A 27,526-nucleotide genomic window follows, 5' to 3' on the forward strand; every position below is an offset into this window, starting at 1 on the left:
AAACTTAAACCAATTTTAATCAGAATTTTGAGACATCAACTACTAGAAAATAATTACAGTCAAAATTCCTGGTAGAAAACTGTCTGCACTGTTATTTAAAGACACTATAAATAATTTTGATAATCATTAATACAACAATGTTGATCATTATTACCACAGTCATTATGATGATTTTTTTTTTATTTTTTTTTTTACCGCTTTTAGTCTTATATTTCCCAATGCTGCTCATCAAAACAATTTTGGCGCCCAGAGCGCAGACTGCTAGACTGTACCAACTAAACAAAAAGAAAGGCGAATAAACAGCAATAATAAAAGACCTAATGTTATGTCACAAACGTAACCCAACCGTAGATACACATTATATTATTGTTATATTTGAATTTTTACCTTTCATATGAATTATTTAGCTTCCCCACATGTAGGAATATAGTGCAAGTATATCCCTACAACCCAGTTTCACAAAATGGTATCATCCATTCTATCCCGCCCCCGCCGCCATTTTCCATGTTATTCTTTCCTGCCTTACAGTATTTTGTGATTTTTAATGCAACAGTTTGATTGTTAAGTTTGGATTATTATAGTTGTGGTTTCTCCAGCTTGGCGCAGGGAGTGTTTCATCTCCAAATTTGCAGAGGGGACGCCCTGGATAAGCAGCCATGTATATTAAACAGGTAAGCTAACGAGACCAGACTGATGCGTGTTGCCGACTGTTACTGGTCTAATAACAAGATTTAGGCCAGCTTAACGTTTTTCCACTGAATGATAAATATATAGCTATCGAGGCTTCACTCAAAGTATAACGTTGATTGGATTGCAAAACTGTGTACAGGCACTCCATAAACGGCAAACGTTGTGTAGCTATCTAGCTAACGTTAGCTAGCGCTATTTGAATTAGTGTAGAAGTGAATTGCCTGTCCCCTCTCGAGATGCTAAGCTAACGCAACTAGGCCAGGCTCAGGTTTTCCGATTTGTATGCTTCTTTTCATTGTTGTTATAACGTTTAATGTTGCATATGATGCAGAATACGAGAGTTTATTGTATAGTTGTCGGCTAACTCGGCATTGTTGATTTCAAACCTTCAAAAATGTCCTGAATGAAAGTAGCGGTAGACCATCAGAGTGACCATCAGCCAAGGCCCTGTTGCCTCGTTTTATCTGTGATGGTGCTATTCAGCATAAACAGTTTACACACCTTATGTTTACAAATATTCATAGACCCAGGAGCTCTTTGACCATGTTTAACTGTAGCATGTGGTTAAAATATTGCACTGAAACAGCTGATGTTGTTGTCGGTGTGTTCACGGTGGTCTCTGGTTCCCTGTGCAGGTGATCATTCAGGGGTTCCGAAGTTACAGGGACCAAACTGTGGTAGACCCTTTTAGCCCAAAGCACAATGTCATCGGTATGTGTTCATCCACATCTTTCCATAATTATTTTGTATTGCACCTGAGTTGCTAATCAGGTTTTTCGGATACTTTATGTACTGTATGTCACCATATCCTCATTTTGTGTTTATTTTTCCCTTCGTCTTACAGTTGGGAGGAATGGATCAGGAAAAAGTAACTTTTTCTATGGTATGAAGCCTCAAAACTTGCTGCAATATAGAATTCAAACATTTAGACTTCTAAGACTTTAACTCCCGTTCTCTTTTTTTTAGCCATCCAGTTTGTGCTCAGTGATGAATTCAGCCACCTGCGACCTGAACAACGCTTGGCCCTGCTCCATGTAAGTACAGGAAAATGTACTGGGAACATGAGCCTTTAGTGGGAAGCTATGAATGCAAGAATGCTTGCTAAATAACAGATTACTCTCAATCAAAATCTTTGCATTTTTCTACCTGTGCCAATTGGCAAAAATGTTTTTTGTTTTGTTTTTTTTATTAACTTTTATCACAGTGTGAGTGATTTTGCTTTAGCTTTGACTAAAACCTCTTTGGTAGATGCCAAAACCTCGTTGTGTAAAAATCTCTCTCTCCCCGTCACTGTAGGAGGGAACTGGTCCACGTGTCATTTCGGCTTTTGTGGAGATTATATTTGACAACTCTGACAACCGACTGCCGGTAGGAATGGCAAACATTTCAAATTTATTCTATTACTGTATTTTCAGCTTGATTCCATTGTGATATTATTTAAAAAATTCCATAGGCCTCTCAAGGAATGTGTGTGTATGTGTTAAATAAATGGTCACTGAGCAGCTTGTGGCTAAACGTGTATGATCATATAGTCTCTTTTCAGTGCTGATATTTGTTTCACAATTAAATTTGCATTATTGTTTACATTGGTTTGTATCAAAGTAAACCTCAAAATAAAAAAAAGGAAAACACAATAAACTAAAATCCAAAAAACCAGCAACATCAACCCTTTTATGCTTTCTTTTGTAACAAGACTCTTAATCTTGGGTATTAAAATGGTGAACATCCTTATTCCAATTTAAGTTGTTCATTTCATATTGAATATTGAAGTCTCTCCTGGTGATGACTGTTATGAAGACCACTGATTGCACTGCGTTGCCTTCAGTACACACAGTCCTTCTTATTCTGATGATGAAGGCCGGATGTCTGTGAAATGTTGCAGCCTGGTGATACTGTGGCATAACCTGCCAATTATCGTCCTCTGTGTGACCCTCAGCTTGCCCAGTGATAAATGCATCTCTTTCTAGATTGACAAAGAGGAAGTCTCCCTTCGTCGTGTCATTGGAGCAAAGAAGGACCAGTACTTTTTAGACAAGAAGATGGTGACGTAAGTATTGCGAGGGATCAGCTGTCCATGTTAAATTTGCCAAAGGCCAATACTACATGTGCGATTCCATCTATTCTATGCACTCTTCTTGTTGCAGTAAGAATGATGTCATGAACCTTTTGGAGAGTGCTGGCTTCTCTCGGAGTAACCCCTACTACATTGTCAAGCAGGGAAAGGTGAGAGACAAGTGCAGTGCCAAGCCTAATTTAATGCACAGTAGTTTTTGGTGATGTGAAATGAATTTCATTCTTCAAGCAGTGGTCATTGGGTGGGTAGTTCTAGTCGAACAGACAGTAAAACAGTGTTGTCCTCACTATTTATTTACCTTAGTCTGTTTTCCAAAAACTAAGAGTATTAGTAGACTAAATAATTGATGTTAATTTAAAAAAAAAATCATTAATTAATTATAATTATTATCATTTGTTTTCTGATAGGAATATCTCAGAGGTACACCAGATATTTGGAAAATTTACCTTATGTTACTGTTTTATGTAGATCAACCAAATGGCCACAGCCCCTGACTCACAGCGTCTAAAGCTGCTGAGAGAGGTGGCAGGGACACGAGTGTATGATGAACGCAAAGAGGAGAGTATTTCCCTCATGAAGGAGACAGGTAAACGCTTTTGAATACCTTTCATTTTGTACAACCGTTGATTGGTAGATTTTAATTCATTAATGTTTTTAATTGTCTGTGAACAGTTTTGTTATTACATGACATCAGCTAGATTGTTTTGAAAAGGCTTTATAATGTATATCTATATGTACCATGTTTCATTAGCCTTAGGCAGGATTTGTAATTTGTGTCACATGTACTGTCGCCTCACAGCAAGAATGTTCCTGGTTCAGATCCATTCCAGGGCTTTCCTTCCTGCAGCATTTTAGTTTCATTGTTTGTGTGGTCGTCAAAGCACTTAAATGTATAGAAAAACGTACTCCATTTCCACTGTCTTATAGCAGTACTGTCGGATTTCCATCACAGTCACCGTTGTGCATGACTGTAACCCGTGGCATTAAATTGTTTCTATAACAGAAGTACTGCTTAATTTTGTATACCTTTGGTGAAGGAGTTACAAAGAGAAAAACCTGAAAACAATCCACTGTGTGTTTTCCTCAGAGGGGAAGCGAGAGAAGATCAATGAACTGCTGAAATACATCGAGGAGCGTCTGCACACCTTGGAAGATGAAAAGGAAGAACTGGCTCAGTACCAGAAGTGGGACAAAATGAGAAGAGCTTTGGAGTACACAATCTACAACCAGGAGCTGAATGAAACCCGTGCCAAGCTGGATGAGGTAATAAAGTTGTGAAAAACGTTGAAGTACACATGCAGAAAAAAAACACAAAACATAGACTTCTCTGTATTTTGATGCAGGCGTAAGAATGTAACGCAACCCATGTTGCAACCCAGTTGCATTATTTATGCAGTAAAGCACGAGTTCTATTGTCCTAGACATCATTATAAACTTAATTAAATGTGAACAAATGCCAGTATCAAGTAGACTTTCCTGCCTCAGTAACAAGACTTTTGTACTACGTTTGGCTCTTTTAATAGTTGTCCACCAAGAGAGAAACCTGTGGAGACAAGTCCAGACAACTGCGTGATGCTCAGCAAGATGCCAGAGACAAAGTGGAGGTAAAGAAACAAAAAACCCCAACAACCATTGCTTGGCTTCAGTGAAATCTCATCACAGAATGATATTTAAGATGGTGTTACAGTATTTTGTAAATGACCGTGAATGATGTGTTTGTGCTCTGGTAATTGATCTACTTTGACATTTTTGTGTTTTAGTAACAAAGTCATTTGTTAATATTGTTTGATTTTGTTCAGTGCAACATTTCAGGTACCATAACCACAAAAAAATGCAATTAAATTTTACTTTTGTGTGTTATTTTCACATCTAATGTTTGTTGACCTCTTCTTTTTTTTTCCTCTAATATATCATTGCTTATCTAAATATATCACGCATTTCTAGATGGTTAATGTCATCAGCTCATCTTTGTGACCTTGTTAAATAAATGACGCATCATTTAGTCGCTGTAAAGGAAGTAGGTTGTTGTGGTTTTTTTTGTTTTGTTTTGTTTTCCCCTCATACAATGATTCTTTATTTTGGCTCTCTTTGTGTAGGAAACGGAGCGTGTTGTGCGAGAGCTGAAGTCTAAGATCTCTGCCATGAAGGAGGAGAGAGAGCAGCTGTCGGCAGAGCGCCAGGAGCAGATCAAGCAGAGGACCAAACTCGAGTTGAAGGCCAAGGACCTGCAGGACGAGCTGGCAGGCAACAGTGAACAGAGGGTACGGAAGCCTCCCATCTGCGTCACTCTAAACACGTGATGATGCACCAACCACACTCCCCCTGCCTCTTTCCCTTTACCATCTCTGTATAAAGAAAAGGCTGGCAGTTTTTTCTCTTTTAATCCACTCCACTCACCCCTGTTATAGCCGGAAATGTGGGTACTTTCCAGCCCCTCTGGTGTTGGCCAGAGGGGCCGATGGTGCGATATGGCAGCCTCGCTTCTGTCAGTCTGTTCCAGGGCAGCTGTGGCTACAACTGTAGCTTACCTCCACCAGTGTGTGAATGTGAGAGTGAATGAATAGTGGAATTGTAAAGCGCTTTGAGGGTCTCGAAAAGCGCTATATAAATCCAATCCGTTGTTGTTGTTGTTATTATTATTATTATTATTATTATTATTATTATTATTATTATTATTACTTGTCCAAGGTTGCTTTACTTTTCAAGAATTTTGGCAAGGGTGTCTGTCAATTTTTCAGTCTGTTTATAAAACCAGAAATCCCCAAATCATGACTTATTTTATTTAGTATGGTGGGATATTATTCCGAGAATGTCCAAAAGAAAACAGCATAAAACTTAATCAGTAAACCAAAAGGCACTGATCCAAATATTCAAGTGCTTCATTCTTACAAAACTAATAATATGTGGTTTTGGTTAAGGTGTTTTAAAGGTATTTATTTCATTTAATGGATGCAGCTGTTACTTGTCAGTTTAATATAACTATATTTTAATGTATGTGATCATGCATCCAGTATCTGTATAATATCTAATATCATGAGTAATATTAAAACAGGTCAACCAGTGCAAAAAAATGTGCAGTTGGCTTGTGGGATGGGATGAGAAGCAAAACGGAGTAAGCACCAGGTTGCGTATCAGACTCTGCTTACAGCTCCACTATACATCATCCCTGGCATGAGGTTTCGTGTACAGAATTGGCATGCATCACTCTCCATATGGCTTGGTGTTTGTGTGCACATGTGAGTATGAAGACGATAATTATACATAACAGCTCTATTGGCTCAGTTTTTATGGTTCATGGTGGGTCCCAGGCAGCATGCTGGCTAGTGGTTGGATTAAGCCCACCTGGCTGCGGCTGGCACAACACCAGCCAAAAGTTATTGGAGCAAAATGAAAAGCCTCTCTAGCTACAGGGGATCCTGGTTTGATCAGCTTTGAGGTGGCTGATCAAACCACGGGGGGAAAAAAGTGAGCACAGCCATCTCACAAAGGAATTTGTCCAAATCAGTTGTCAGTTACATTTTCTATTAATACTAGCACATTTTGGTTTACTGAATATTAATGCTCTTTTTATAGGATTCTCTTCCAGTAGATACCTTTTATATAAATCTGTTGTAAATGTGTTAGGGCTGTCGGTCTATTAAAATATTTAATTGCGATCAATCGCGTGATTGTCCATAGTTAACTCTCAGTTAATTGCAGATTTTTAAAAATGTATATATTTTATTACATTATCAGTGGTGTTTTTGGCCAGGAAGCAGTATTTAAGACTTCACGTACTACGGTGTTAACTCGATTCACATCGATTGTACAAATAATTTTGTTCTTCTCAAGGGAACCGTCTGGCAGAGCATTAAAGCTAAACTTGTTATTCAAACGACCCTTTTCTTCATCCATTTCTGCTTATCATTCACAATGTTCTGATGCTTCACTTCCAGACACCCCAATCTAAGGATGGTGGGCCACAGGTCACAGCCCAAGCACGCATGTGTTAATCGAAAGAAAATAGAGGTGTTAAAAGGAATAAGCATTAATGCGTTATTATCCTGTTAACTTTGACAGCCCTAAAAATATAAGTATACATTTTTCATAATTGTCATGAGGATTGTTTATTCTTCAACACTTTTCCTCACATGTAACTCTTCTTTTCTTAACCTTTCATTTGTCAGATTTGTTGGATTAATAATCTGCTCTTGATCTTCCAGAAACGCTTGTTGAAGGAGCGTCAGAAGCTCCTGGAGAAAATTGAGGAGAAACAAAAAGAGCTGCAGGAGACTGAACCCAAGTTCAACATGGTCAAGGAAAAGGAGGAGCGGGGCATCTCCAGGTAGGGATGACTCATTCTCAGTTATCATTCCCCGAGCAGGCGGTGACCGGGCGTGATTCAATGAGTCAGTCAACCTGAGTTAAATATAATTTGATAGTGAGAGATTAAAGGTGTCTTCACATGAGATATTTGCGAATTCCGTTGTAAAATTATTTTATTGCATGTGTTATACAAACATTTGAATACAGGAAGGAAGGAGAGCCAAAGAAAATTATCGGTTCAGTTTATAAATCTATCATCCCCCTTTGTTGTCTTGCAGATTAGCTCAAGCTACACAAGAGAGGACAGACTTGTATGCTAAGCAGGGTCGTGGCAGTCAGTTCACCTCTAAGGAAGAAAGGGACAAGTGGATCAAAAAGGAGTTGAAGTCTCTGGACCAGGCTATCAATGACAAAAAGAGGCAGATTGCTGCCATCCACAAAGACCTGGAGGACACAGAAGCAAACAAGGAGAAGAACCTCGAGCAGTATAACGTAAGATAATTCAAAATGTTTCAGACCTCCTTTTCCATGAAAAAGAATTGCACACTGAGTTTTGCTTTCCTGTCTTTTGTTGCTCTAGTTGAAATAACTAGCTATTCTTTTTTTCTGACACTGTTTTTACTGGAACATTTTAACCTATACTTATTTTTCCCTTTTATTTTGGTATTTTGCAGTCTTGTGCATACAGCTTGAAGAAGTGGTAAAAAAAATGTTTCTAGGGGATGGACTGGTGGGAAATTTTGAAAGGGGGAAACAAATCTTTATTATGAAGTTAACAGTTTGAGACTAAGCTTTTCATTACATGACTTGTGAACATTTGGTGCAAAATCCACAACAAAAAAGTGAAGAAAAAAAAAAAAAAAAAACAGTCAACAAGGCATAGACTTTCATTTGGCTCCTTAACTTTACACAGATTTAAAATAAATAATTTTGCATTTATTTATTTCGGATTAGTGGTGTGATATATGTCGTTTAGAAAAACATTTCTGCTGTTTTGATCTGACATCCTGGCAGGTTAATGTGTCTCACTTCAAACTTGTATCTTTAGAAACTCGATCAAGATCTGAATGAGGTCAAGACCCGTGTGGAGGAGCTGGACAAAAAGTATTATGAAGTGAAGAACAAGAAAGATGAACTGCAGAGCGAAAGAAAGTAAGGACCTCGTCTTTGTTTTTAATCTTCTCTCTGACCTCACATCTTTAAGATGTAAATGTATAAAATTCAGTCATATTTTAAACTTTTTTTTAGTGTGCAGTTTTGATTAGTTTGACATCTCATGATAAAATGAAGCTTTACATAAGTCAGACCTGCATGTTGAATTGAGTTGAAAGGTTGTTGTTTAGCCTTTCTTTTAGCCAGTATGCTGTTTCCGCTTGGCAACCTTTAGATAGATGCCAGTGTATTGTCTCCTGTGAATGTCACCAGGCCTTCTCAGTCCACTTAAACAATGAGGTGTGTTTATGTAACACAGAGGATGATACCTCAGGCTTCTGCTGCCACAGTTTCCTTGCCTTTAAAAGGTCCTTCAGGGTGGTTGAATTGTGTCATGAGGCTTTTTAGTGAAAACGCGCAATATTGTTCCATGTTTCTTGAAGCACGACAAAGGCAGCATTCACATTCAGGCCTCTCCAGCTATTATTAGGAATGACACTCAAAACGCATAATTTGCCTTAAGCATAAAAAGAGGTTGTGATCTTTCTTTTTTTTTTAAACTGAATTCTATTAAATTCAGCAAGACCCTTATTACTGTCAGCATGTAAAACAGATTCCACGAATAGTTTGTGTATGTCAGATTTTTAATTATGCACCCATCACTGTGATCCGCTGCGCAGTCTGTCGGGTGAGAAGGCAAAATGACAGCTGCAAGCTATTAGTAGCATATCTAAAAATGAGAACAAATGATGAATTTACTCAAACCGAAACAATGAGATGGTTTGGCAGGGAATCGAGATGATATATTTTTACTTGAGGATGATAGTTACAGTTTGCAATTAAAAACAGCTTGACTTGAAATTATGTGAAAGTGAATGAATATTTATGTTTAAATACATTCAAACTATGAATCAGCAGCTGTGTTGGTTTCATAATCTATTTCCAAGATGAAGGAATACAGAGATAAAAGATGTAACCCTTTATAAAAGAGAGTTTTAGTTTGAAGGGTTTTTTTTGTTTTTGTTTTAGTGTCATGACTGCACTTGCGTTTTAGTGCTTCTGGTGACATAAGTGTAACAGTGTGTGACTCTCTGTATCTGCCCAGCTACCTGTGGCGTGAGGAGAACGCAGAGCAGCAGGCTCTGGCAGCCAAACGAGAGGACCTGGAGAAAAAACAGCAGCTCCTCAGAGCAGCCACCGGCAAGGTCTGTGTCACTGTACATGACTGCGAAATTATTGACGTGCATAATGCAACTATAGGATCCCCAATGCTTCCACCTGGATACAAGTGAAAGTGTGACTATGCATGTATGGGCACAGAAGTGGATGGGTTTTTTTTCAGAGGATTGAATCCTTTTACTTGAACACACACACACAGTACATGGATTTATCTTCCTCTTTCCCAGGATGTCACTTGTAAGCCACAGGTAGACCTGCCATTATAGTTCACACACGCACTTGCATACAGAAGAGCTGTTAGCGAAGAAATGGGCAAGAGAAGATAAATCAAATCCCAAGTTTAAAAAAGAAAAAGAGGCCTCGCTCTCTAAACGAGCCCACCTTAATACAGCGACCGACTCACTTTGTGACTCAGCCGGTTGTCAGAATAGATATATCAAATGGAATCATTCATCTGCGTCGCTACTGGCACCTTATGATAGCTAGCTAAATTTACATATGACTCACTCCTTTCTGCCTCATCCAGTCATTTCTTCGGGGCATATACATCAATCAAATATCACTTCTGAATAATGTCTGCCTAGATGAAAGGAGGCTGTATGTAGCTTCATGGACAAATGTCCTACATTTATTTTTCTTACATTACTCCCGGCTGACTCATCCGTCTCCAGCCTTTGATGGGCTATATCTATCTCACATTTTTATATTCGCAGTGTATATTTCAGTGTAGGATTGCGCCATGGAGTTAATACAGACCTGGGGTTTTTTTCATGGCTCATACAATATGAGTTTATTTTTCTGTGCTTTTTTGTGTGTTATTTTGCATACTGAGAATGTAGATCTTTCCTCCAGGCCATCTTGAACGGTATTGACAGCATCAACAAAGTCCTTGAGCATTTCCGTCGAAAGGGCATCAACCAGCATGTCATCAATGGTTATCATGGCATCGTCATGAATAACTTTGAATGTGAGCCTGCTTTTTACACCTGCGTGGAGGTTACAGCTGGGACCAGGTGTGGTTTGCTTTTGTATTTTCATTCAAATGTCTGTGTAGGCTGAAATGAAAACAACACTTTCTGGCTCCAAGTCCTTTTATTATGCAAGATTATACAAATGTGCCCGGTGGGTAAAAGGAGCAGGTTGCTGCGTGGGAAGCCATCAGCCCAGTCAGTTTAAAACATTTAGTCTGAAGTTACTCCCCCGTTTGTAGTATCAGTATACCATCTGCCTTAGGCTTTTTTATTATTGCTTTATTCTTCCTCTTTAGAACCTGTTAAAATTTTTAAATATCAAATGGGAGTTTTCATGTTTACTCACAGAGCAGGTGTTGTAGATTTTATAAACAATTTATGATTTATAGTAAAAAATTACTTTTTGTTTTGTTTTTTCGTCTTTGTTTGTTTCTTTGTTTTTTTTAAGGCTGTTTTACCACATTGTGGAGACTGATGAAGTGAGCACTAAAATACTCATGGAGTTCAACAAAATGAACTTGCCTGGAGAAGTCACATTCCTACCTCTGAGCAAGCTGGACGTCAGAGACACCGCCTACCCAGAAACCAACGTAAGTACCTGACATGAATGGGCGCTTTGCATGTATTAAATTTTGAATCTACTAGCAAATAGTGGTATACAGTAATTGACAGTGGCAGTTAACATAAAAACTGCATTCAACTTTCCCTTTGTTCAGTCCTCTTCATTCCATTTTTCTCATCAAGATTTCTACTGACAAATTAGTTTCATTATTACCAATGATTTTTTTTGTTTGTTTGTTTCATTTTTCTCCATCAGGATGCCATCCCAATGATCAGCAAGCTCCGCTACAGTTCCAACTTTGACAAAGCCTTCAAGCACGTGTTTGGGAAGACCCTCATTTGTCGTAGCATGGAGGTTTCCACCCAGTTGGCAAGAGCTTTCACCATGGACTGTATTACTCTGGAGGGTAAGCTTTGCTGTGAAATGCAATACAGCTTCAACAATTCTCAGTGCAAAATACTCCAGTTGAGAACATTCATATCATTGTTTTGTTACTTACTAGGTGACCAAGTCAGCCACCGTGGAGCTCTGACAGGAGGATACTATGATACCAGAAAGTCTCGCCTGGAGCTTCAGAAAGACATGAGGAAGGCTGAGGAGGAGCTGGGTGAGCTGGAGGCCAAACTCAATGAAAACCTGCGCAGGAACATTGAACATATCCTTTCTATTAAAACGTGTGGCGAGTTTGTTTATCATGTTGATGTTAGAGCGCTGTGTGTTGCTGTCCGTTGAGAGTATGAGCAAACTTGAAAGCTTCACTGAAGAATCGCGTTATTAGTGAGGCAGAGTTTTGGCCCCCTGCTTAGACTTACTGACAATAGAAAAATGGCCTGGGTTTGACTGGAATACCGAGGGAAAAGGGAGTATGTGATTCAAGACTGAATTTGAAAATGACTAAACAGACATCTCCCACTTTGAAATGTTATGAAATTCATAAACACTGGAGACAGACAGTTAATAATCGGTATCTGTTAGATCCAAGTAGATTTTCTTTCCTTTTCAGGATAGAGATTGTGTTTGCCTGAAAGGTTTAAATCATGATGTACAGTTAAAACTAGCCTTTCTAAAATCGTTTTCATATTGACTTTTAAATAGAGCTGGGCGATATGAGATTTTTTCATATCACGATATGTTTTTTTCATTTCAGGCGATAACGATATCTATCACGATATAAGCCAAATAACTATATTTGTAAGATTTAAATGTGCCGTTGCTCACAAGTAAAATGTGAAATAATCAGCAGCTTGTTTTTAAATATTTATTTCTCATAATAAGTTCAACAGGGTAGATGTACTTAAGGAACATGAGACTTTTTCAGCTAAATAAAGGCAAATATTGCAAACTACACAAAAGGCAGCCACTAAAGCGTTTAAGTTTCAAAATAGAACAAATGAAACAGACTAAATTGTCAATTCCACTTAGAAATAAAGTATTAATTCTAAAAATAAATATTAGTTTGTTTTACAGAAGAACAGACAAAACTGACTAACTTTTGTCAATATCAAATAAACTGAGAACTAAAAGGAAATTCTCAATCTCTCCTTGTTGTATAGCTTAGCTTTTCAAACAGTTTTAACAGTTACTTTAGTCTGACAAAAGCCGAATGATGAATTAGCACTTCCAGTCAGAGACTGAGGCTACGTCCACACGTACACGGGTGTTTTTGAAAACGGAGATTTTCCGTTTTCGTTTTAAAAAAATAATCCCGTCCACACATAAAGGCAGAAATGAAGGAAAACGCTGCTATGAACATGCCAAAGCAGCAGGTGGCGCTAGATTCCTAACCGTGCAGAAATGTTGGCCAATCAGAAGTCTAGAAGCCTCGGTGGGAAAAAGTAAACAAAGCTGGGGCATAGATGCAGAACTGAGTCGTATGTGTGGAGGGACAGTAACTGTGTGTATATGTAAGCATTTAAACACTGCAGAGAGTAGAATTAACAGTATTGTAGAAATTCATTTCACCGAAACAATAACGTGGCGCACAGTGTGACGCATGCACCAGTTTATTGTATTTCCAGACTTGCTTTCGGCACAATTTACAGTGCACGCTACTCTGTTTTTTGTCAGACTTGAAATAGCCGAAATACCTTCACACTACGGAACTTCTATGGCTCTTCCGTTCGACAATCTCTCCGGCGTTGGAACCATCATCTGTTTTCTCTTCGGTCACGCTCGGTTGATTTTTCTAGTCGGCACACTCATTTCCTCCATTATGCGCTGGCTCCATTACCCGCTGGCTGCTTCCCAAACAAACACATGTGCGGCTTGGCACTTGTGCTGTACGTAACAAGTCACACGACGTGACGCTGCGGCTGTGATTGGTTCGGCTCTGCGCTACTGAATTTGGATCGGCTGACCTTTTTTTTTTTTATTTTTTTTTTAAAGAGGACAAGAGCGGCGAGGTCTATCGCGATAGCTTAATTTCTCTATCGAGTAAAAGTTATATCGCGATACATATCGTTATCGTTCTATCGCCCAGCTCTACTTTTAAAGTAAACATTGCTTTGTGTTGACAACAGAAAACTTTGCACCCTCTTAGGACTAAAATTTTAATTTAAATTGGAGCTGTTTTCTGTATAAAACTATGTTATTGAAAGTTACACCACCCTCATTCAATTATGCAGTGATGTCACATGGCTGAACCTTTGTTTTAATTGTGTATTAAATCAGTCTGGGTTGTGTAGCTACCTTAAGGCCAGTTGGAGCCTAGCTGGGACGCTGTGGCAGAGTTTAATCGGGTCAAGAAGGATTAGTGTGTGTTGGGTCATATCGGCCAGAGCCATGACTCACTGCTGGACAGCTCATGAAGGCCAAACAAGTGGATCACAGAGGATTTGTGTTTGCATGTGCGATGTATTTATGAATATGGTCACTTCCGGCCCAGTATGATTAAATGTCTGTTTGCACACCTGTGTTATGGTGTGTAGCTTCTCACTCACTCACAGCCAGTAAAGCGTATGCTGCTTGGTGTGTGCGCACCTGGTGATTACGTATATGTATGAGTCAGTAGGCGAAATGGGCATCTGTGCCGATGACATGGTGCTTCACTTCACTCCCCAGAGGAGTGAGTCAGAGAATGAATTAATTATTTAAGACACCTTGTTTTTCACTCTCCACCTCTGCCCTGTCAATAAGCATGAGCTCCCAGCCATTCCTTCCTTCCTTCCTTCTTTTAGTTGCCGTCTTCACTGTTCCATTACATTGCAGTGAAACTTCATACAGTTTTTATGTGAAACAGAAATTTTAAATGTACCTGATTTTATGTGGTTGTGCTAATTTATCTTGTTTTTCTATGGAAAAAAACTGTTTGCAGCCTGATATTATCTGTTCACATTTGTCAGATTATCTTTGAACATCTGTTTTCTCAGTCTTCTCTGGTCAGCAGGCAGGAAAATCCACTTTCCTTCAGTCCTTTTTATATCACTACATTGATTGGTCTTGGTGTTCATTGAGTCCTGGAGCCACAGGAGTTTTGCAGTCCTTTGAAGATCAATAAGCCTGTCTGTTAAATTAACTTAATGATGAGCATGTGCAGCCCTTCTTAATCCTCTGCTTTGATTTTAGAGACACCTCCTTCCCTAAAAGCCCAATCACATTATTGGAGCACTAAATAGCCTACAACATGCCCCATGACTTTACTCATTATCTGATCAGTGTCTTTTGTGTGTCTGTCAGTACGATTACAGAAAATTTAACCAGGCTGAATTTCTTGAAACTTTGGGAAGAGGTGGTGTATGTGCAAAAGAAGAACCCTTTACATGCTTTAATTTTAGATCCAAGTCACTTAAAATAGCTGAATGTGACTTTGGCCTTGGCAGAAGATCAACTCTCTGAGTGCCCTTCCAGTTTGCTGCTTCAGCTTCAACAAAACTGTCTCTGTTGTTTAGGGATTCTGTGCCAAAGTGCTTAATTAAAGCTGAATCATTTCTTATCCTTTTTATTTAACCGTTTCAAGTAGTTTGGTTGACTAACAAAAACAAATAAATTAACAAAACCAAAAACTGACTTCTAAACGTGGAACCTTCTTCCTGTGGCATTAGAAGCACAACTGGTGATTTTAATCTCTAGTTCAAGACCTATTAGAAGAAAAGTATGACACTTAAACTAACAGGGTAATCAGGTGTTTATGTGCTATGTATTGTATCATTGTTCTGTGACATTCATTAATCTTGCACCAACTCATTTCTTTTTTCTTCTTTTGCTATAAGGGAAAATTTGTTTCTTTCTCAGCTTGGGGACTAGCAAAAGCACTGAAAACATTAATATCATTTTGGAAAGTGTATGTCACAAGTGTATTTTTAAGTGTATGTTACACTTTTTTACCTGGGGGTAATTTAATTGTTGCATTGCGACAGGTCACATCAAACTAGTTATATCAGATTGTTTGTGAGGTTTGAAATGTAGTGTTTACTCTTGTAAATATTGCAGTTTGCAGGTGTTTTCATTGTCTGGCATGTTTTATGTTGGTTTGTAATGTTTGCTCAGCTGAGTTGACATACAGTTGTATTTATTGTGTAAGTCACTAGTGTTTCAATGCTTGAATGGGTTTCATGGGCTGCATATCCAGGTTTCTTGCAGTCCCAGCACTTAACTTGCTTGGGGAAATGGTAATAACGATTTAACAATGCATCGCATCAGGGACCTTATAATAGGCACTGCAATATGACGTAACTGTGATTAGCTCAAGAGTGGCTATTAAGAAAAACTGAAAATGCTCGTCTGTAGTAAAAATTGGCATATACTTCCTTAACTGCCACCTCCACGTATCAACAATGAGATTGACCAACTGATGAATCAGATGCAGCAGATCGAGACACAGCAGAGGAAGTTTAAGGCATCCAGAGACAGTATTCTGTCAGAAATGAAGATGCTGAAGGAGAAGAGGCAGCAGTCAGAGAAGACTTTCATGCCCAAGGTAATATTACCTCATTGTTGTAGTGTATTGTAACCTGTATAAAAACCCTGTGTTCAAGATCACTATGACCAGATTTTGTTATTGATGTTTAACTTGGTCTGTGCCTCAGGTTCAGCCTGTCCCCATTATTGTCTTAATGTTGCCCACTGCTGTCTAACGTTCCTTCGTTTTTTCTCTCTCTCTGTCCAGCAACGCAGTCTTCAGAGTTTGGAGGCCAGCCTCCATGCCATGGAGTCCACCAGAGAGTCGCTAAAGGCGGAGCTCGGTACAGATTTGCTGTCTCAGCTCAGCCTGGAAGATCAGAGGCGTGTCGACGACCTCAACGATGAGATTCGTCAGTTGCAGCAGGTCAGTGGACACAGACTGTGTCTGTTGCAGCATTTGTGACAGTGTTTCTGCACTGTAAAATAACTGACACACACACATGAATTTTCATTTGTGTAATTGTGCTATATCAGTTTACAGCAGTTTATTGCTCAAAACTTTATTGTGCAATTTATTCAGGTTTTTCAGGGGGGGAAATCACACTGATGTGAAAAAACAAAAAACTTATGTATCAACTGTGAGACATTTAAGAAAAATGTTCCAGTGAAATAATTACTGTCTTTTAGAAATGTGTTGAATCTGAAATTGTGGCAGCATCTGTGCGTGCTTACATGGAGTTCAGAGAACATGCCGGTTACCTACATTTGTTTCTCGGTGTCCTTTCGCTTTCTGCCTCCTCCTAGTGTATTCACATGCTCTGACTGAGGTGAGAGAAGCAGGCAGCAGCTGTGTGTGGGATGTTCCTGTGATACAGCATTGCCCTGTCTTTCTCTTTCACGGCCAGCTGCTCTCGGCTTTCCCCTCATTGAACTTTCAGCCATTCCTGCCATCGTTGTGCAACAACTCCGCCCCCACAACATGAAGCCTTTCATATATGGTTCTGTTATGTTTGCTGTTGTCAGATTATATTACCTGCAACAGAACTCCTGGTTTAGTTTTCATGGGTTTTGGTTAATATGATATTTGCTTCGACATAAGTGGGCAAAGACTTGTTCCTTTACATAACATTCACTGATAACTGTCGCTGAGGCAGATAAGTGTATACACAATTTTTATTTATTTATTTTTAGCAGATTGTATTCTGTGTAGACTGAACAGTTAAAGTTGCTCTCATCTTAGGATTGTCAGGATGTTTATAAAGGCAGAAACTGTAAAATTGGCTTTTAGATAAATGACTATCACTCCTCACACATCCGTCACTCTGACAGCACCATTTCATGCAAGAGATTTCTTTTATGTGATAAACAAAGCAAGAAAAACCCATTCAAATATCAAATCACTGGTATTTCAACACATAGTGAAAATATCACATAAGTAACTTTTGTGCTTCGATGTCTTTATTCACTTGCAGGACAACAGACAGTTGCTGAATGAGAGAATCAAGCTTGAGGGCATCATGACCAGAGTGGAAACATATCTCAATGAGAACTTAAGGAAACGTCTTGACCAAGTGGAGCAGGTACATCATCCCTTTAAGCACTTTGCTTGTAGAATATGTTTGTCACATGATCTATATGTGTATGTTTGTTGAATTATTTCCCTTTTCATATTAACAAAGTCAGATTATTTTAAGTTCTGATTCTTTGTTTTCTGCTGTTAAATTGTGGTCTGTTACAAATTAATTCTTGGATATAGCCGATTTAATTATAAATAATGTTTTCATTTTCTAGGTAGAGGGGTGTTTGAATGACCCTCCCTTTTTATTTATTCTACTATTTTGATGTTCCCTCACTTTGTATTTCACAGGAGCTAAACGAGCTGCGTGAGACGGAGGGAGGCACGGTGCTCACGGCCACAACCTCTGAGCTGGACGGCATCAACAAACGTGTTAAAGAGACTTTAGCTCGATCAGAAGGTATGTGGTTTTTAATTTATTGATATGTTTGTCAGTACTACTGTTCATATGTTGGGATAAAATAGTCACTGCTGTGGTTGTGGCTACATTTATGACACATATATAGAAGCTCACGTATTATTTTACTAACAGGACAGTTTATACCTACTTAAAAGTGGTTTAAGTTAGATTAGGTTTCACTTTAGACATAATCACTTACAGGGGATCCTGTTGGTGTATTTTTAATGGTTGCTCCTCTATTGTAATTGTTTGCTTTCATTAAATGTAAGTCTGTCTTACAGTTGTCCAGAAGTTAAATTTGAATTTATAAAGAAAACGCCTGAAAGCATGTGTTTTGGAATAAGTTTTAATTTTATTATGATCACAAAGAAAAGTATTTTTAAAGAGTTTTTAGTATTTAAAGTAAATTACTGATTTTTGTCATTAAAGACCAGGAAAAATAATGAAAATGTTATTTTTCAGGGCAGGAAGGGTTTTTGAAAATGAAATAAACCCAAAAAGCCATGGACACTTGCTTTAAAAATACACATGAAATAATGTGACTCAGTTAAAACCTTTTTTACAGTAATTATATAGGACACAATATTCAGTTATTTTTTTTTATTAAACATCATTGAGCTAATATAAAGGGTGGATCAAGTATCTGGGTCTTCTGCTGTCACAAAGGCTTTGCCCTTAAAGCATAGCTGACAGCTGTAAATAATACTTTAACAACTAGGTTCACTGCCTGCTCTAGTGTTCGAGAGGAGAGGCTGCAGCTGGACTTTAAATTATACCTTAACTTTTGACGTTGACTTTTAAGTCTTATTTTTTCATCTATAGATAGGCTATAGGTAAATATCTGTATCTCTGTGTAATCTGTAGCTATGTAGTGCTCATTACTGCACATTTCCGGGTAAAATGAAAGCAGAGAAAAAAAAATCATATCGTTCCAGTCTTCTATCTCTTATGCTTAGAGATACCTGTCTGGCTCAATTTATTGTTGTCATTTGAGTGTAAATTGAAAAACTGTAGGATACCTTCATTGAGTTGGTACTGCCAGCAGATGGTGAGAATGGCTGTGATGCCTTCGAATCACAATTTGAATAATATGTTTTTGCACAGACTGCCTGGTCGCACATTTGTATAAATGTTCTATAAATGTGGTGCAGTGACTCAGAGGTGATAAAATGCAGTTGTCAAAAAGCACTTGTTTCTGAATACCCTTAATTTGCATGGATTCATATTTCATCATTGGCACTAACTAATTAAAGGCATTCACAGCATCATCCTTTTCTTATGTAGGCGCTATATTCAGTCATCCACTCTTGACTATTGTCAGTTTTACCTTTGTTCCAAAAAAGAAAGAAGAAAAATCTTAATTTCTTCTTTATTTAAATGAAAGTAAGAGACATTGTCTCCCTTTTTGTAGGTTGTTGAGAAAAGGCTCTAAAGACAAATGATGTAATCGCTTCTGCTGAACAAAGATGACACAAAGTCTTACGAGCCATCTTGAAACTAAGGATATACGAGAGTGGTCGACAAAATAATTAAAAGTTGCAGGCCTTCGCTAGATGGCACTTAAAATAGTCAGTTTAAGTAATTATTCGTATTTTAGTGAGTTACAACATCTCAAAGATCTTTCCAGCCGTGATCTTTGCAGCACCTTTCTCTCTCTGGTCTGTGACAAGTTGGAAATCAAAGGAGGTGGCAGTGCTACAAACTTGGTGCGTTCTCCTTTGATCAAGGAAAGAAAAGTCGAGGCTTTCAGTGTGTAACCACATTCAGCAAAGGTGTGTGGATGTGGATGGGTTTTACACTGCCAGTACACTGGCTAGCATTGGCTACTGTTGGCAAACTCATCTGAAAGTGCATGCATGTTGTGCTGCACATGTCAGCAGCATTTAAAATGTTACATCATCAAAGAAAGTAACCACTCAAATCTAATTCAATAAAAGGCTCAAACAGTCCACCCAAAATAAGTTGGTAAAAAACTTCCCCTTACCATCTTTGTTGTTTTTTTTGTTTGTTTGTTTGTTTTTCCCAGACGAAGCAAATTGCAGTAACTATTAAAGAAAGTCATCTTTTTTTAAAGTCAGGAATTCGGCAGTATACTATGTGTAGATAAAAATCTAACCCATATCACCTCCTCAAATGTCTTTCCCAGATCTGGATTCTCTGATTGACAAGACTGAGGCGGAGATCAAGGAGCACATAAAGAGCATGGAGCGATGGAAGAACATAGAGAAGGAGCAGAATGACGCCATCAACCATGACACAAAGGAGCTGGAGAAAATGACCAACAGACAGGGCATGCTGCTCAAGAAGAAAGAGGAGTGCATGAAGAAAATCAGAGAGCTCGGCTCGCTGCCTCAGGAGGCGTTTGAGAAATACCAGACCCTCACACTCAAACAGGTACGCCTTGCCACCCACACACACACACACACTCACACACAGTGCTTAATGACGTTATATGCTCGCCGCTGGCTTTAAAATTTCTTTTCTTTTTTATCAGCCAGCCCTAGCACTTTTCAGACATGTAGTGTACAGTGTTATTTTTCAGTGGGAGTTTATTAAAATACGACATTTATTATTTTCAGTGGGGAAATTGTTCTGCCTTTTACATGCTCAATGGAAACAAAGCACTGGGGGCTTTTATTTTCACTGGGAGCTGGGAGTCATGCTCAGTCACTTTAAACTAACAAGTTTCAGTGGGAAAGTGTCAAAAACAGAATAAAATGCATTTTAAACATAGAATAAGGCACAGTTTATTGGAAAAACAAGATACACAAAAAAGAAAAGCAGTTTTAGTATGAGTAGAAATACACATATGTACAGCATCTCGCATGTGAGTTGAAGTGCAAATAGGCAGAAACTGACACAGTGATAATGATGTCTATGCTATGAGCAGATGAGGTAAGTGATAATAGAGAGAGAAAAATCAGAGATTATAATAATCCATCTATCCTGGAAAGAACAGATGGAGTGATTTAAAAGAGCACTGTTGTGCGTGTGTTAAAGTGTTTGTAAGAGTCCCACCTCCCATACACAATGGAGAGGAGTTATAGAGTCACAGTGAGACAAATATCTTCTGTAGCACTCAGACCTGCATCTCAGGGCAATGAGGCTTTTACTGTATTTGCTCTGGTGACCAGTCAGGGAAGCATGCACAGGGTAGAATGGATTTTCCATGATGCTGAAGACTTTCTTCAGCATCCTGCTCTCAGACACAGAGTCTTAAGTTCTACTCCTAGAATTGGCCCAGCTTTCCTGATCAGCTTGTTGGACCTTCTTAAAGACAACTTCAGAGTTCCTGGACCAGTCACAATTCACTGTCTATGCGTATCTGTTGTCCTCAGCCACCTCTTAATCTAACTCCTTGGTGCTGCCAGGAGAATAGGAGGAACCTGTTTCCTATTGGCTAAAATCAGTGGCTTAGTATTAGTGATGGCAAGCTGTAGATTAGCTCACACCATCTATAAAACTGTCCACCACTCTGCTGTACTTCTGTACATCAGTTATGCAATGAAACCCTCTCAATTCTTGGAGAGGGGCTCATACCAGCCGGGTTATGCCCAAAGTAACATCCTATTGATCCCGTCCCAAAACACCATCCACCCACATCCACACAAAGACAGCAAAGAGCATAATTCTCACAGTGTTTGCAGTTATTTCAAAGAGGGAGTGTGCTGGGTGCAGGAGCCAGTTGATGGCATCCTCCATGTGTTGTTTAGAGTGACTTTATATGAATAGATAGACTGGTAAAGATAATAATTATTCATTTTAATTTAATTGGTTTCACTTAAGAAGGAAATATGTACAATATTAACTGTTAGCTTAGTTAGCTTTAGTTAGCATAGCAGTAGCTATAAACCTATGTGCAGTACATCAGTCTCATGTCTTGCACTTGAACTATGTTTAACTGCACTGTCCCTTTAAATAAATAAATTCAAAATTCAAATTCATAAAGCTAATATGAATCGGCAGTCCCTTGGCAAGTTACATGCATAGGATCAGAAAGAGTAAATCACAAAACATCCACACACCCACTGTGGATCACTCGAGTCATTGAACACACTGACATATTATTCATTACTTTATGAAGTTGAATTGGTGATTGTACAAAATACATTCAAATCATTACTTTAGCACACATTTAACAGACACAGAACAACACTAGCTTGGAATCACATTACTGTCTGCCTGATTATTTTAGGTCCAAAATCTATTCCCACCAATGTTCATTAGCTTATAACCTTTGTTCTGGGGTTCAGCTGAGTAGAGAGCCTTGCTCCTGAAAAGCTGTTGGCATCAGTGAGAGTAAATTGGTGACCTGAAAGACAGTATCCTGCAAAGCAGCGCAATCTTACAGGAACAGTTTTATTTCACATGTTAGCCATTACAGCAGCAACACAAACAATAATGAAATAGCTGGGTTGAGGTCAGTCTTTATGTGCATTTTGTCCCCCAAATCCATTTAGAAATATCTGCACATACACATGCAGCCAGAGCCAGGTCTCTTTAGGAATAAAGCCCAAGGCCATCACATCCCACCCACTCACTAGTGACTCACTAGACACTGGGGGTAAAGACTGTGTGTTGAGTGGACTTGGCTGCTTCTTTCATAAGTGTCTGAGTGCGCACACTATGTGTGTGTCTATGCGTGTGTGCTTGTGTAAGCCCCCCTCCTCAACAATGCCGAAAATAGGCTCGCTTGCTCATAAACACTCCATATAGTTAATCTTTCTCCACAGGACACTGCTTGGGGGCATGATGGTGCCATTGATTGCAGAAGTGTTTGAGAGAGCCATGTAATAATGGCACTTGGTCATTAGTGATTCAAAGAGATGAATTTATAGTTTGAGAGTTTGGAGAGACAGTGAGACACTTTCAGGCTAGACTAAACTAGATCTTAATTGATCAGGCCGTGTCCTCTTTCAGATATGAATAAAAGGTGCAAAACGCGTCCATGAAATGCATAATGAATGTATGTTTAGTTAAACATGTGAAACTCATTTTCTAGCATTATGAAACCTGTCCTTGAGTGGAAAAATAATCTGAAAATATAAAAGTACTGAGCAATATTTCCTGAAAGTGTAGTTGTAACATCAAAGCAAAATTGCCAAATTAGTGAGTTCAGGTTTTAAAAACATAAAAATTAAAACACGCATGTATGCATTTTTTATTATTATTATTTTTTACATTGGTGGCTTTCTGTGTGCATCACTTAATATACTGTTATTTCACAAAAAGTATTCAAAGGAGCTTGCAAAAGAAAAGCATCTGGACTTCTTTAAGTTGCTTGAAGACGTTTCACCTCTCATCCGAGAAGCTTCTTGATGAGAGGTGAAACGTCTTCAAGCAACTTAAAGAAGTCCAGACGCTTTTCTTTTGCGAGCTCCTTTGACTACGATGACCTGGATGACTGAGAACCTTCACAGACACAAAAAGTATTGTTTTCTGAAAGATGGATGGATGAATGCACAAGCAATCTAAATTATAATTTTGAAAGAGAGCATGTTTTGAGGCGTAATTTAAAATGATACTGATTTAAAGCAGATCTGATCTTGCCTGGAACTAATGATGTATTGTATTCCACTTTTTTCCCTCTCCTCCAACAGTTGTTCAGAAAACTGGAGCAGTGCAACACTGAGCTGAAGAAGTACAGCCATGTCAACAAAAAGGCTCTAGACCAGTTTGTCAACTTCTCCGAGCAGAAGGAAAAGCTAATCAAGCGTCAGGATGAGCTGGACCGTGGCTACAAATCCATCATGGAGCTCATGAATGTCTTGGAGCTGCGCAAGTACGAGGCCATTCAGCTCACCTTCAAACAGGTACATTGCAGCTCAGACTCTGATTAAAATCTTCAGTGATACAAGTCCATGGTTTTTACCTTAGACCTGTATGTAAATCACCCACATTTTTTGGGGAAAGCAGAAGTGATCTTATTTGGATAAGCAGTGCTAACTTACCAGCCAAAGCTAGCACACTTCATACGTAAATCGTAGGATTGTAAATTCCTGGTAAGACACTAATAACACACTATAATTTCACACACCCAAAACTGGAGCAAATCTTTCTTGGGCAGACTGTTAGTACACCCAGTTACACAAAAGCTACATTAAAAATGCTTCAGAAGCTACAAACATGGTTGAGTGGTCCAGTGTGGTGACCTCACTTCGACTGAGGTGAAACCTAGAAGATGGCAAGAGGTTTATCCCTGAAGAAGTTCAACACTAATTTAAAGCATTTTCTCAGAATGTGAAAAATTCATCAAAATGTGACTAAAATTCACTTTCTATCTCTTCTTACCTTCTGCTCCTCTCAGGTGTCGAAGAACTTCAGTGAGGTTTTCCAGAAACTGGTGCCGGGTGGCAAAGCTACGCTGGTGATGAAGAAAGGTGATGCTGAAGGAAGCCAGTCTCAGGATGAAGGAGAGGGGGGTGCTGACAGCGAGAGGGGCTCCGGTTCACAGAGTAGCGTTCCCTCCGTGGACCAGTTCACTGGAGTCGGCATCAGGGTGGGAGTCTTTTTCAGTTCAGTTGTTTTATCTGCTGTTAGTTGACGGGCTTTACTGATTACCATTTATAAATCAGCTTTTTTTTAAAAATGAATGGAAGATAATCAAATAAGAAGAAGATGCTATAAGTAAGCAAAATGCTTCAGCTCTTTAGTTTTTCCCATTATATAAAGTTTTATCATTTCTGAGGTAGAATTGTGCTTCTTGAGTACCCTCAGTATATTGAGTTTCCTTGAGTCTTTGTTTGGAAACATGTGAATGTGTATTTCTGGACTGTTATGATTTCTGGTCCTCCCACACAGAGAAAGAACCAAGGTGAGATTGGTCATGCAATGAGTAATGCGCAGTCCTCTTAGGGCTAAATTTATCTTTATCATTATCAGAGCTGTTGTAACATTGCAGAGGATTTGTTTAACTTCATGAATCAGAGACTCTTATAATAAAGTTCTTACAGTAAAGAAATTGATTTCTCTGTTTTTGTTTCAAGTAAAGTTTGATGGTCTAATTTGATGCACGTCCTGCGTAGGTGTCCTTCACCGGGAAGCAGGGCGAGATGAGAGAGATGCAGCAGCTGTCTGGAGGTCAGAAGTCTCTGGTGGCTTTGGCTCTGATATTTGCCATCCAGAAGTGTGACCCTGCTCCTTTCTACCTGTTTGATGAGATCGACCAGGCCCTGGACGCACAGCACAGAAAGGCTGTCTCAGGTAACGATGAGTTATGTGTCTACACAGATTAAATGATGGCAATTTAATCCCTATGGCTTAGTAGGGTTGATTAATAAAAATACCTCTCATCATTGATCGCAGTCTCCTCTGTAGTAAGAGTAGGTAGAAGGTGGACGATAGCCTGGAGAGAAAACAAATGAAAGCTAGTAGAAGTAGGAGATGAGCATCAGGGGTGAAAGGGAAGGCTTATGAAACTGTAGTGAGACCTGGTGCGATGCATGGTTTGGAGAAAATATTTACTGACCAAAAGAAAGTTAAAATGACAGTTGCTGAAATATTGGAAACTTTATTCAAAGCAAACCAACCTTCTTATTACAGATATGATTGTTGAGCTGGCTGGCCACGCCCAGTTCATCACCACCACCTTCAGACCTGAGCTGCTCGAATCTGCCGACAAGTTCTATGGTGTCAAATTCAGAAACAAGGTGAGGCCTCTTCCTTCGAGTCTCTGTATATCTACTGAGAGTCAGACTATGCTCCGGGATTAACAAGTTTTAAACGTACCTGAGCAAGTTTTCTCACAATCATCGGTGATCGTTTACAGCGTGATGATGTTTCTGAGAATTCAAATGCATTTGACTTTTTTTTTCTCCCAATAGTAGGTGGTGATTTTATTTTATTTATTTTTTTACAACAATAGCAAGAAAAATAAGTCTTAAGAGAGGCTGCTCATTTGTTCTCACACAGCCCAGCCTACTAAAGTCAGTGGGGGGGAAAAACAACTATTTTCTTCACTTTAGCTTTAGGATTCAAGGGAGAAAATGCAGTGGTGGTGACAGTGTTGTAAACATAATTTTGCATTCTGTTCAAACTCCATTTGTCTTAAATCAATAGCATTCAAAGTTCATTTGTGTCTTTGTTCTCCGTCAGAAAAGTGATAGTAATTTCTTTTGTGTCTGTCTCTTAAGAAAAACGATTACTGCTCAGTCGGTGCAGCATTGATTAGTCATTAACCGTCTCTGTTTTTTAGGTGAGTCACATCGACGTGATCACAGCGGAGCAGGCCAAAGACTTTGTGGAGGATGACACCACCCATGGTTAAGAGTCTCCTGCTCTTTATCGTCCTCTCGGCCCCCACCTCCAGCCCCTCTTCCTCCATCTCTACAGCGCACTGCAAACCTCAAAGGCCTCCAAAACAGGGCCCAAACACAGACATATCCCACTCAGTCCAAAAACCTTTTTATAGTCGTGTTAAACATAAACAACACAGGAAGTCTCAGCTTCTTGTGACGTCCTTGTGATTAAGATGTAATTTAATTCATGCCCAGAAACTGACCATTACTCATATTTAGAGTTAAATCTTCAAAGGCTGATACGAAAAATCTGGAGGACAAAATGCGGCTATGTTGATAATCTTTAAGCTGACGGACTTGATGTGAATCAGCCTCATTATAGATGACAGTTAAGAGAGGTGTAGTTATTTTACACTGAAAAAAAAAAAGGTTCTGAAGGGAGCACTTCATGTTTGTGTTACTGCGATGATTTATTTTAGCCGAATTTTGGTAATCTGTCATCCAATGATAAAAGCACCAGAGATGTAACCCTTCAGGATCTTTCCTCTTGTGTACAGTTGAGTGTTTTGATATGACTTGGATGAATCTTTGGGGGCCTTAGGCTCATCTGGATGTGTTCATTCTTACTCTGGTTTCTGTAATGTATACTCTTTGTACTCATGAAATATTACTTCTGTCACAAAAGCCACTTGGCTTAAAATGTTCAAAGCTTGTGGTTCCCTTTTTATGCTTGTATTCTGTCAATTCTGGTCTTGAGGTCATTTCAATATATGAAGTTTAATTCCAAAACAACAGATACCCATTTGGGAACCAACACATCCTCCTAACAAGAATGTTTGTGAAACCTGACCGTGTCCACTTGGGTTCAGTACTCGGTCAGTCGCTGTTTTCTAGGAAGCCAAGATGTTATTAATCTTAAATTTCCTTCATGGAGTCTTTGTTTGGGATTGAACTCCTCATATGTTGTACCTTGTTTCAAAGCTTTCTTTTTTTAAATGTTTGTGTTCCTTTTTATGTAATAAGAAAATAGAAAATAATAAAAGGTGAAAAAAAATAAAATAAAATAAATAAACACGTCATCTCCGCTTCATGAGACTGCCACCACTAGGTGGTGCTCTTTAATTGATTTTTTTTTTTTTTTTTTTTTTTTTACAGCAAAGTCCATTGGTGGTAAAGTAACATATTTATGATATATGTTACTTTTACATTTAGTTTCTTCACATTTTCATCAGAACACAAGTGTGTGTGTACAGCCAAACTAATCAAATTATCTCAACAAAAATATTTTAGAGCAATTATGTTTGGTTTTACCGTGCTCAATATATTTATTAGTCCACCTGTGATTAAAACAAAGCAAAAATGTTTAAAAATATATTGAAAAATATACATGGATAATAATTAATGCAAATAATAATTTCATGTTTTATACCGAACTTTAGACTTGATTAATTTGTGTGCAGGTTCAATGTTCAACCATTAAAAACTGTTTCTGATCATAAATCCAAGTAAATGACTATTTGGCCACTTAATAAAAATAAATG

At 38.7% G+C, this 27,526-nt stretch overlaps 1 protein-coding gene across 1 annotated transcript; it reads left to right on the forward strand.

Moving 5' to 3' along the window:
* The first annotated feature begins 463 nt into the window (after positions 1-463).
* Positions 464-27,064, forward strand: smc3 (structural maintenance of chromosomes 3). Its single transcript, XM_082536121.1, has 29 exons — positions 464-671; positions 1,326-1,401; positions 1,535-1,573; positions 1,657-1,724; positions 1,987-2,058; positions 2,658-2,737; positions 2,835-2,913; positions 3,233-3,350; positions 3,852-4,027; positions 4,288-4,368; positions 4,861-5,025; positions 6,967-7,088; positions 7,348-7,561; positions 8,118-8,221; positions 9,327-9,426; positions 10,253-10,413; positions 10,820-10,961; positions 11,189-11,339; positions 11,436-11,586; positions 15,695-15,848; positions 16,038-16,196; positions 17,245-17,352; positions 17,640-17,748; positions 19,895-20,142; positions 23,349-23,561; positions 24,056-24,247; positions 24,774-24,951; positions 25,291-25,397; positions 25,943-27,064. Exons 1-29 carry the CDS (start codon positions 657-659, stop codon positions 26,012-26,014), a joined length of 3,654 nt encoding a protein of 1,217 aa, XP_082392247.1. The 5' UTR covers positions 464-656; the 3' UTR covers positions 26,015-27,064.
* The last annotated feature ends 462 nt before the right edge of the window (positions 27,065-27,526 follow it).

Source organism: Aulonocara stuartgranti, assembly GCF_965226115.1.
Source record: "Aulonocara stuartgranti genome assembly, chromosome: 6".
NCBI lineage: Eukaryota > Metazoa > Chordata > Actinopteri > Cichliformes > Cichlidae > Aulonocara > Aulonocara stuartgranti.

Excerpts from the sequence above, each read along its gene's own strand:
- smc3 (XM_082536121.1), top strand. Across the intron at positions 4,369-4,860 it reads ATGCCAGAGACAAAGTGGAG|GAAACGGAGCGTGTTGTGCG; the intron begins GTAAAGAAACAA and ends CTCTTTGTGTAG. Across the intron at positions 10,414-10,819 it reads GAGGTTACAGCTGGGACCAG|GCTGTTTTACCACATTGTGG; the intron begins GTGTGGTTTGCT and ends GTTTTTTTTAAG.